This window comes from Zootoca vivipara, chromosome 16 (genome assembly GCF_963506605.1).
Source record: "Zootoca vivipara chromosome 16, rZooViv1.1, whole genome shotgun sequence".
Classification (NCBI taxonomy): domain Eukaryota; kingdom Metazoa; phylum Chordata; class Lepidosauria; order Squamata; family Lacertidae; genus Zootoca; species Zootoca vivipara.
Window position 1 is genome coordinate 7443302 of NC_083291.1, and position 11601 is coordinate 7454902.

The 11601-nt window shown below is 44.1% G+C and overlaps 1 protein-coding gene across 5 annotated transcripts in view; it reads left to right on the forward strand.

The window, feature by feature from the left end:
• The window catches only part of JAK2 (Janus kinase 2), a 92138-nt gene extending 82729 nt beyond the window's left edge, over positions 1-9409 (forward strand). For all 5 annotated transcript variants that reach the window (XM_060268855.1, XM_060268854.1, XM_060268857.1 and 2 more), the window contains 5 exons: positions 1170-1294; positions 2355-2527; positions 3393-3510; positions 4616-4729; positions 6100-9409. In XM_060268855.1, the coding sequence (XP_060124838.1) occupies positions 1170-1294; positions 2355-2527; positions 3393-3510; positions 4616-4729; positions 6100-6207 (638 nt within the window). In that variant the 3' untranslated portion in view covers positions 6208-9409. The remainder of the gene's footprint in view (positions 1-1169; positions 1295-2354; positions 2528-3392; positions 3511-4615; positions 4730-6099) is intronic.
• The last annotated feature ends 2192 nt before the right edge of the window (positions 9410-11601 follow it).

Below are 11601 nucleotides of genomic sequence, written 5' to 3' on the forward strand. Positions count from 1 at the left end.
TTCTGGAAATCGTAGCTCTATGAGGGGAATAGGGACCTCCTAACTACTTGCAGCAGCCTTCGCGAGATACAGCTCCCAGAATCCTTTGGGAGAAGCCATGATGGTTTAAAGTCATATCATAGGGCTTTAAATATCTGATGCAAATGTGGCCAGACGCATTGCACTGACACAATAGTGGTCACATCTCTTCATGGTGGGGGGCGGGGGCGGTCACAGGGTAGTTGCCCCGGCCACAAACTTGTTAGGGGCCCAAAATTGTAACACTGGGTGCTGCTTCAATACAGCTGTGTGCTCCCGTTGGCTGGGCTCCGTTGAAAACACGTTCTCCGTGCGAACCAGGAAGTGACCTCTCCAAACAATGGAACAACTCTTCTTCTTTTTTAATCTCTGCGACTGCAATCTCCTGGGTGACACGGACACTTTTGGGCATTGAATGCACGTGCTTACTCCTTCCATTTCACTCCCTCTCACTCCATGCAGCCCCGGGCACTGTCAACCCTTGATAAACCACTGCATTTCATTCCAGAAATGCAGTTGCCAGGGTAGCCATTTTGGGCTGCCATTGTTTTGAACTTTATCCTTTAGTTTTGCCCGTGTTAAAGTAGCAGCATGTAACTCTGCTTACTACTCATCAAACACATCTTCCTCGTGTAACTAGCTGTGTGGTGCCAGTGTGGTGTAGTGGTTAAGAGCAGTAGACTCGTAATCTGGTGAGCCGGGTTCGCTTCCCTGCTCCTCCACATGCAGCTGCTGGGTGACCTTGGGCTAGTCACACTTCTCTGAAGTCTCTCAGCCTCACTCACCTCACAGAGTGTTTGTTGTGGGGGAGGAAGGGAAAGGAGAATGTTAGCTGCTTTGGGACTCCTTTGGGTAGTGATAAAGCAGGATATCAAATCCAAACTCCCCCTCCTCCTCCTCTTCTTCTTCTTCTTCTTCTTCTTCTTCTTCTTCTTCTTCTTCTTCGTTTCTTTCTACGCAGTTGGAAAACAGCAAGCTTAACTAATTTTGATTTTTGGCAAAAGAATACCGTAATGGAATGTTCCACTGCATATATGCTGCCGGTGGTCTGTGCCCTTTGCTTATAACGTGTTATATGAAGGAAGCTCTGTAAAGCATAATTTTGAATTTTTTCTTTCTTTCTTTCTTTCTTTCCTCACGTGTTTGGGAAGGCCGGAGAAATCTGAAATTGATAATGGAGTACTTGCCCCACGGAAGTTTGCGAGACTATCTCCAGAAGCACAAAGACAGATTGGATCATAAGAAACTCCTGCATTATGCCTCTCAGATATGTAAGGTAATATGTTTTTCTAGTATCTCGAACTCTACCAAAGTCTGCTCTGGGAGCAAGTGGTGTGAGAACCAGAGCTGTTTGCCACAAATGCTATAAACGCTCAGGCAGACTGTGTGCAGTTCTCCTTCCCAAAATACAGTGCAGGGTCATAGAACCATAAAATCGGAGGGAACTTGGATATAATCTAGAACACAACTGTTGCCTCTTCTCCTCCACTCGGTCATGCCAGGTAGCAAACGCCGTAGAGGGGACAGTTGATTTATGCTGCAGATGTTATCAAGTTGTACTCCAGAGCTCCCTTTTTGCCTGCTTAGCCGTCACATAAACAAGCCTTTGCTGGCATTTCTTGGCCAAGTTTGGTCCAATGCACAAGGTGAAGTTGGCAGAAATAAATGTGGGAAGAATAAAGAAATGGAACAATTTCGCAGGGAACCACCCCCGTTGATGGAAAACAGGAGAATCGTGTTGTAAAGACACACACGTGTTTGGTTCTGAGAGAGAAGACTTCGAATTTCTAGGACTAAGCAGCAGTGAAATGGATGAGGTTATTCTCTGGGTCAAAACGATAGCTGTGTGTCTATAACAGGCATCCCCAAACTGTGGCCCTCCAGATGTTTTGGCCTACAACTCCCATGATCCCTAGCTAACAGGACCAATGGTAGGGGAAGATGGGAATTGTAGTCCAAAACATCTGGAGGGCCGAAGTTTGGGGGTGCCTGGTCTATAATGCCAGTGCTGTGTGAAGCAAGGTCAAGAATGCTGCTGGTTACTTCGGCGTTCTGCACAATTGCTTTGCAGCAGACACAATGGTGACATTTAGTGGTACTTGGGTCACGGTTTGGTAGAGGTATGGTGAACTTTAGGAACACCTGCTGCCTATTCCTCCCTGTCTGTTAATTGTTTCCTAATAGCATAGGATTATGTTGATAAGCGGGATGTTCATAAGCATTTGGGGGGGATTCTGACAGCCAGGCGTCAATTACATGTCTCATCATCCCTTCTGCCTCCAGTATTTATTAAACCCATCAACACTGATTTCATGACACTGTTTGTGTACGCACAGGGTATGGAGTATCTGGGTTCAAAAAGATACGTTCACAGAGACCTAGCAACACGGAATATCTTGGTGGAGAATGAAAACAGAGTTAAAATTGGAGACTTTGGCTTGACGAAAGTTTTGCCTCAGGACAAAGAATACTACAAAGTCAAGGAACCAGGAGAGAGCCCCATATTTTGGTATGTTTCTCTCTGCTGCTTGATTACAAGGCAAATGATTTGGGTAAAACGCAATACTGCATAAATTCTTTGGCCCTTGGAATATAATAAAGTGATGCATCTAAAATTTACTAAATCTAGAGTATTATTATTATTATTATTATTATTATTATTATTATTAATGCCCCAGCCACTCAGGGCAGCTTCCAGTACATATAAAAGCATAATAAAACATCCAACATTAAAAACTTCCCTGAACAGGGTTACCTTCATATGTCTTCTAAAAGTCATAGAGTTGTTTATCTCCTTGACATCTGGTGGGAGGGCGTTCCACAGGGCAGGCGCCGCTACCGAGAAAGCCCTCTGCCTGGTTCCCTGTAACCTCACTTCTTGCATTGAGGGACCCACCAGAAGACCCTGGGAGCTGGACCTCAGTGTCTGGGCTGAATGATGGGGGTGGAGACGCTCCTTCAGGTATACAGGACCGAGGCCATTTAGGGCTTTAAAGGTCAGCACCAACACTTTGAATTGTGCTCAGAAACATAATGGGAGCCAGGACTGGTGTTATATGGTCTCAGCGGCCACTCCCAGTCACCAGTCTGGCAGCCACATTCTGGATTAGTTGTAGTTTCCTGGTCACCTTCAAAGGTAGCCCCACGTAGAGTTGTCCAAGCAGGAGATAACCAGAGTATGTACCACTGGCGAGACAATGCACAGCCAGGTAGAATCTCAGCCAGCGTACCAGCTGGAGCTGGTAGACAGCCCCCCTGGACACAGACCTGTTAAGAGTATAATGTGTTGTGTTAAATTGTTTTTGTTTCATAGATCTGTTTTTCCCCCTCCTGTCCCCTATCTCTTCCCCCCACCCCGGCTTCTTATGCTATAGGTATGCTCCAGAATCACTGACGGACAACAAGTTTTCTGTGGCTTCTGATATGTGGAGTTTTGGTGTGGTCCTCTATGAACTCTTCACATATATAGACAAGAACAAAAGCCCCCCAGCGGTTCGTAGATAACCTACATGTGTATACTTGGTCTAGGGCTATGACTGTCCCCTATAGGAGAGGGTGTGGGACTATTTGCCCCTACTAGGTCATATTTTGTTGAGTCAAAGTGGTTAGGAGTTAACACCTCCGCCCCTTGGCTTCTCTGCTGCACATTGAGAAACGGACTCCTGTTTCTCCCTGTGCAGCACAGAAACACAGCAAGCTGCCCTTGGAGAAACAAAGTTGTCTTTTCCTCTATGGACAGGTCAACCTGGCACTTTCCCTCTTGTTTCCTGCTGAGCTGCGGTCAGCTGAGGAGCACAATCTCCTCTCTCCAAGGTGCTGATCAGCACAAAATACTGCAGGGTCTCGTTTTCCCTGCTAATGTTTGTTTCTGCCTTTAAGGGCTGTCTGAAGTTAGTTATTTATATGCAAACACAACTTTCATTCCTCCCTTTCCCCCATCTTCATCTACCCATCCATTCATTTTTGTTCTCTTCTGGCTAGAGCAACCATTCCGAAGGAGGTTGAGTGCTACATGCAGACTCCAGGTCAACAAATTGCAAAGCTCTTAACAGTTTGAACCCAGAATAACAGAAGGAAATTTCTTCTTCCTTGTCTTCCCACCCCCTGTTAAGTAGCTCTTTTTCAGTAGCTGGTTCCGAGATTTGGAATCAGTTATCAGGTTTGCTGTATGTAAATCTGGGAGACTGGCCCTTTTAAACAAGCAAGCCTTTTATAACTAAATATATTAACACCAGCTCTCTTTTTTTAAAATCTAACTCTGATAGTATTTTAATGTTGCTCTAGTCTTTGTTTTTATATATATATATAAATCAGCTTTAACCTACTGCAAGAGCAAATGTTGAAAAACAGGCTATAGATTTTCCAAATAAATAAAAGCAAGTTTCTGTCTGCAAAACCTTCAGATTGGCATAGTCTTTATTTATTTATTTTTACTTTTTTGAAAGAGGGGTGTTCTATAGACTTTAAGGGTTTGCCTCTGTGACATTCTGTCCAACAAAGACTTCTGCATAGCACCTCCTATGAAACTGGATCATTCTTTGATCCTTTGATGTCTTTAACCTTAACGGAAATTGAACTGGATTTTTATTTATTTTAGGAGTTCATGCGCATGATTGGGAATGATAAGCAGAACCAGATGATTGTGTTCCATTTGATAGAGCTTCTAAAGAACAACGGGCGGCTGCTCAGACCTGACGGATGCCCAGATGAGGTACCTGAATGTATCATTTTATCGCGCTTTTCTCTCACTTGGTGTAACTGTCAGTCATGGTGTGCCTCTGAATTGTCCCTGTGGTAGAGACAACCATAGCAGAACACTTGCTCTCGTTTTTACCTGGAAGCCTAGCAGCGTGGGCAGTTTCCCCGGCCTTCAAAAGTTTTGTTGCAAAACCAAAAACCTGGGCTTTCTCATTCATGAGGAACTTAGTTTTTTTATAAACAAGAAAGGCAATGTGGAAGTGCAATGCCGTCTAGAATCCATTAGTTACTTCCAGTTTACAAAGCTTGCTTTTGCAAAGAAGCTACTTGTAAGTGAACAAATTCCTCTTGGATCATTGCCCAGAAAAACCAAACGACCAATCACCAGGAGCCACATCCTTGGGTGAAGTAGATGTTCCACATAATTATTTTGATTTTATATATTGTTATCTTTCCTGTGAACTGCCCTGAGACCTCTGGGTATAGGGCGGTGTATAAATTCTTGGAGATCCAGCGCCTAGGGCCTTCTGGCGGTTCCCTCATTGCGAGAAGTGAGGTTACCAGGCAGAGGGCCTTCTCGGTGGTGGCGCCTGCCCTGTGGAACACCCTCCCATCAGGTGTCAAGGAAATAAGCAGCTACCCTATTTTTTAAAGACATCTGAAGGCAGCCCTGTTTAGGGAAGTTTTTAATATTTAATGCTGTATTGTTTTTAACACCTGATTGGAAGCTGCCCAGAGTGTCTGGGGAAACAGCCAGATGGGCAGGGTATAAATAACAAATTGTTGTTGTTGTTATTCTGATGATGCTGATGATGTAGTATATGGTGGAAACCATGAAGACAGGGTTTGCATACAGTATGTGTAAGGGGAAGAAAGTACAGAGAACCTCCCCCTTGCATCAGAAGTAGCTCCTCCCCAAGCAGTGATGGAAGCGAGGGCTCTGAGGAGGCTAGTGAGGAAGTGGAGAGAGAGGGTCAGGGCTCCAGCAGCATGGGAGAGCCCCAGCTACACAGGATGGAGGAAAGAGAGGAGAGAATGGGGAAAAGGAAAGCATGGAGCGTAGGCCCTTTCCTCCGGTTCCGGAATTACGCAGGAGAAAGAAAGGGAGGAGATTCACTGTCCCAAGACTCTTATGTTGGAGAAGATCACGTGGGGGGGGGGCAGTTCCGGATTCTGCATCGGAATGAGCAGACATGTTTTTACACTGTAAATAGTCTGCACTAATAAAAACTGTTTAAAGACAAGCATGCGGAGCGTCGTTACTCTAGAGTAGTCGCAAGAACCCCTGACAGTATGGAAGAAATGTGCTGACCTGGGATTGCTGCAAGGTTTCGCACGGCTATTTCTGCTCATCTCATACTGGCGTTTTTCTCTCTTGCCAAGGTCTATGCCATCATGACGGAGTGCTGGAACAACAGCGCCAGCCTGAGACCCTCCTTCAGGGATCTTGCTCTGAGAGTGGATCTCATAAGGGAGAGCATGGGTGGGTGAACATGCTGGAATTCACCCAAAGGGACATGTCGACATGCACAGCAAGTGTGTCCTGTTCTTCGGGAGGTTGCAGATCGTTGCTCATCCCTCACCCATTCAGAGACGGCAGCAAAACCATCCCATCCAACCTCGCACGTGACGACGAAGGATGTGGCTTAGTTTCTTCATCGGGAATACTAGCGCGATGCATCGATGAAAAGTGCTTTGGTAGCAAAGGAACTGCATTTTATTTTATTTTTGAAGCAAAATAGTGTCACATGATCAGTAAGCATCACCGTGGTTTGCCTGATAGGACAACTGCAGAAAAAAATCATAATGATGTCAGACAGGGAAGCTATGGAACGATAAGAAGATTGGGTGGAGGCGTGGCGATTTAGGTACAGTCGTGTGCCTGCGGATTGCTATTGAACAATGATACTTGCTTCTATGGAGCCATATATAGGACTGTGCTCTTCAGCAGCAGTTGACTTGCAGAGTTTCTGGCAGCACAGCTACCAGAAGACTTTGCGCTCCCAGCTGCACCACTTTGAAAAAGAGCAAACGTTTGCACTTAACAATGGATTTACCGGTGCATGGATTCCTCTTTTCGCTACCCCTTATTTTGGTTCCTCCCCCTGTTAACCTTCGTCCACTTTTGCCTGCCGTAAGAGGTGATGTTATGCCAGAGGAGGCTATGTTTCACGTAGCTTGGAACGGTGTGTTCCTTTGCGTAGACGAACATTTCTCTAGGTGTGTGCAGTTATGCAGTTCTGTGAGAAACTTAAAGATTGTTTTTTAAAGGATAATATAGGTGTAGCAGAGAACACAAAGCACCAATCAAGATGAGAGAAGGTTGCTGGTGGGTCCTGGCGATAGCTTTTATGTCCTACAACTGCCCAATGTTGCGCCAGCACAAGGACTGCTCAAAACGTGGCAGCCATACGAAGTTGAGGCTCTGCTGCAGAAGTGTTTCGTGCCCTGCAAGCTGTTGCTGAGTAAGTCTGAGTTGCAGAAAGCATCAGAAAGAAGCCGCTGGAATACCTTTTTGACTTTTTCCTGCAGTGAACTATGAGCAGTTTAGCCTCCTGTTCCATGCATTGCACAAGAGACGCTGTTTTATGAAAGGGTTTGTTGCTGTTTATTAATAGTTTTAAAACTTTTTTTTACATTGTCAAGGCGTTACGGCTTTAATGTGTAGAAGAAAGGCTTAAAAAAAGAAAGAAAGAAAAATAGCTGTTTAAGCAACTTCTGTGTGCCTGTCTAAGCCAGCCATAGAAGAGATGGACTGTTCAGGCAGTGTGATGTACTGTAAATACTTCAAAGGAAAGGGAACAAATAAGAAGAGATATTTTTTTAAAACAAACACCTGCTGAAAATTGCATTTTTAAATGAACAAGTATATATAACAGTCTATTTTCCTATGTATGTTGTGGATATGTCAAGCGCTGACCGTGTCTCCTTAAGGTACAGTTTTTTGAAATCATGTCATAGGCAGCAGTTTAATATGTTCCCCATGCTAAACTTGGTTAGCCTTGCCAACCTTCGCAGATGCTGCATTTTCCCTTTCTACCCTCTTCAACTTTTTACTGGGTGGTAAAAGTAAAGTAAAAGCAGTAAAAAGTTGGTAAAAGTAAAAGTAAAAGCAGGCTTCCGATGTTACGAAGAACAAATGTCCCCCATCTGGTCCGTCCTACTCTTCTTCAGGTAACTGAATAATTTGGCTCTGTGTAAGGGTAGCCGTGTGATTTTTCCTTACTTGTACACAGCCCAACTCCTTGCGCACCGGAGTCGGTGGCGCAAATTGCCATTTGCCAGCCTAGGAACACAGAGAGTAAAAACCAGGTACAGTGGTACCTCGACTTACGAAGACGATCCGTTCCACGGCGCTCTTCGTAAGTCAAGGTTTTCGGATGTCGAAGCGGCTGTTCTGCGCATGCGCGAAGCACGATTTTGCACTTCTGCGCAGGTGCAGAACGTGTGCGCAGGGCGCACGCGGCAAAAAGACTTCCGGGGTTGTCGACTTCATAAGTCGAAACCTTCGGAAGTCAAAGCATTCGTATGTCGAGGTACCACTGTAGTAGCATCAGACTCTCTCTCTTGCCCCTAATGATTTGGCTGTCTGCTTCGGAGCTGGCCAGAGTACTTTAACAGAAGGGCACTGGGAATTTCCTCTTCTCTCACTGGTTGCCCACCAAGCCCTGCTTTGGTGGCTTGCAATAGAAGTATCCTCCTTGGGAGAAGGTGCTGAGAAGATGTTTGCATCCTAAAATCAAAAGGGGGGGACGTCAGTTGAAAGAGGTAGTTGCTTTCCACTATGGAGACGGAATGAAACTTGAAACGTACTTCGGCGTATGGCAGAACGTGCTTAGGTGTGCTATGAACTTATGTACCTACCTCAGAAATGGAGGACGGTGCAGCGATGCGAGTTTTGCTTGAGGCTAAGAAGTACCTCCAAAAGTTGCAGTTACTTACCAGGTGAACTCCAGTCTAGGAATATTTTGTGCCACTCTGTGCTCTGGCATGTGCTGATCGAAAGGCTTTTTGGGTACTTGTGAAGCTCTCCTTTCACACATGCAGGAGGCTATAATTCTGTTTTACAAGCAGGGGTGTTTCACACGCACGATGGGCATACGGAACAGCAATTCTTGTTTCTAAGTAGAGATAGGAAACGCTGGCGTCTTTTCCTCTGGTAAAGACATTTATTTTATTTGTAAGAGAGTTATGCCAAGCAACTGCAGGGGGATTGGCGGAAGGAGGAGGACGTGGGATTGAAATTGTGGGTAGCCATGTTTTGTAACAGCACGTTATGTTTAAATGGCTGGAAATGTTTGCATTTTAAGAGACAGTTTCACAATGTATATTTTTTAATTGCTTTTGGTCGAATACATTGCACATTTGTACATTGCTTTGAAGTTGATTTTAAAACAGGTTGTACATGAAATATATTTTCTTTTTTGTAGACTATTTACGTGTATTGTTTTTGTTTAAGTTCCGTTTTAACCGAAATCATAGTAGCATAAGGTTTAAAGCGACAACAAGTACCACGATAAACAAATGCAGCCGTCCGACCATGGCAGAAATGCATCTTCTATGTGATGAAGGATTTCATATTCCATATTTTTTAATTTAAAAAAGGGAAGAAAGAAGCCTCAGGGAATTTTGTGTAACGCAACAAAGAGTTCTTCCATAGTGGTTTTTAAGTAAATAAAAATGTATTTTGTTTCATCTAGTATAGTATGATTTACTTACATTCTCTTGATGATGGTGGTAATCTTTTGAATTTGTGTTTTAGCTGTTCTAAGGATTCACACACTTATGTGGTTGCAATCGCCTAACCTAGGTGGGGGGAATCTCATGCCAGGGGGCCAAACGCAACTCTCCAGGCCCTCTTTATCTGGCCAAAACCTCTGTCCCCAGGCCACACCTCTCACGGGCCTTGATTCACGTTCGCCTCCAGTGTTTTTCCTCTGACTGGAATGTGTCTTGAATAATAACTGTTGCTTACCTGGATAGAGAGGGCTGTGCATAGAAACCATTGCTCCATTCCCTTCTGCTTTTAACCCTCCTGACACTGGCACATGACCCTTGAAGCTTCCTCAAAAAAACCCAAGGCCTTCGGACGGAAAAAGGTTCCCCACACCTAGGCAGGTGCAAGCCCCACTGAGCTCATTGGACTTACTTCTGAGTAAGCATGTGTAGGATGGCACTGTTAGAAAGTTAAGTGGGCATCTGTGTGAGATTAACTTTGAAACATGTTCGGCGCACTCCCTAGCATGAGCAGAAGGTGCTGTAGCTCTGGCTTCTGCCGTTCCTCCTCCCTTCCTCCAGCAACGTGCCACATCAAACACAGGTGAGAAGCTCCCAAGACACAGAGGGGGCTGCCAGGGGAAAGAATTAATAGGTGGGAAAGCCTCGTTCCACAAGTGGAACGCGACTCAAGTGTTTCTTTTGAACCCTTCGTTCCTTTATTGAGATGGAGCGTTTCAGAGACCTGGAGCCTGGAATCCCTCAGTCTACAGAGGAAATGGAGACTGTTTCAGAATATGTGGATTTAAAACAAAAACCACAAGGCACCAACATGGAGGACTTTTAATTTGTGAGGGTATTGGCAACATGGCACTTTGAATCAGGCACAACTCCCTCTGTGTGTTCTTGGGAGATTTTTTCCAATGTGTACTTTCGGCACCAGAGCTCCGTGGCTGCATCAGCTACTTCTGTAGAGCAGCCTTTTCCAACATGGTGCCCTCCATATGTCTTGGATTATATCCCTGGCCTTTGGCCCTTCTTCCTGAGCTGATGCAATCTTCTGAAGGGCCACAAGAGGCTCTCCAACACAGGGGACCTCTACATCTTAGAGGGCTCACATGTTCTCCTGGGCTGCCCTCTGAATGTATGATGTTTTCATTCCCAATGTGATTTCAGTCTTCTGAGTTAGAGCCATCCCTTCAAAGCTATAGCCCTCCTTTGAAATTGGCGAGTGCACTTCAGAAATTCACTGCATCTCTGTTAGCACTTCTGTTAAGATTTTGCTTAACATTGCATCGTGCAATTTCAGTTAACGACTCCTTTCTTTCCCACAGTCCCTATTCACTTCCACAGGTGTTTTGTTTATCGCGGATACAAAAAAATTGCTTTGAAAAAACTGCCACACTGACTGCTGCTCTTGATAATTGCGTTTGAGAGAGAGAGAGAGAGAGATTTTACATGAATAAATTCTATATTGCAGAGCTTTCCAAACAGTTCGTGTTGGTGACACACTTTTTAGACATTCATCATTTTGTGACACAGTAATTCAGTTTTGCTTGCAAACCGAAGATTAAAACAACCCCTTTCCAGCCCTGGGAGGAGTATTTATGCAACACACCTACACAACCACACAGTTTGGAAAGCTCTGGTATATTGTTAAAAAAAAGTTGAGATGAATCTGTGCTTTTTAATTTCCAAATTTTTAAAAAAATGGTCTGTAGTTCATGATGCTAAATTTAAATATTGAGATTAAAAACATACAAATTAAAATAAAATACTAATCATCACAAAACAAAACAAACATCACAAAACAAACCAATATTAACAAATGACTTGTTTTTAATGTGTTCCAGAGAGTCGAAACACTAATGAAATAAGGAAAAGAATGCAATTTTTCATAAAACAGAAAATAAGAATTTTGAGTTACTCAAATATTCCTTGTTTCAAATAAACTCTTCCACATCTCTTGGGCATTTGTTACCATAAGTCGCTATACTCACATATCTCAAATATTTTCAAGAACCTGACCTGAGGTTTTTTTTTTCACATAGAGCTGCTGTACTCTCATCCCCACTGGGCTAACCCGGCCCTACTGAGGCAGGAAATAAAAGGTATCTATGCATTAATCTATTAATGAGGGTGAAAGAGGAGAGCACAAAATATGGTCTG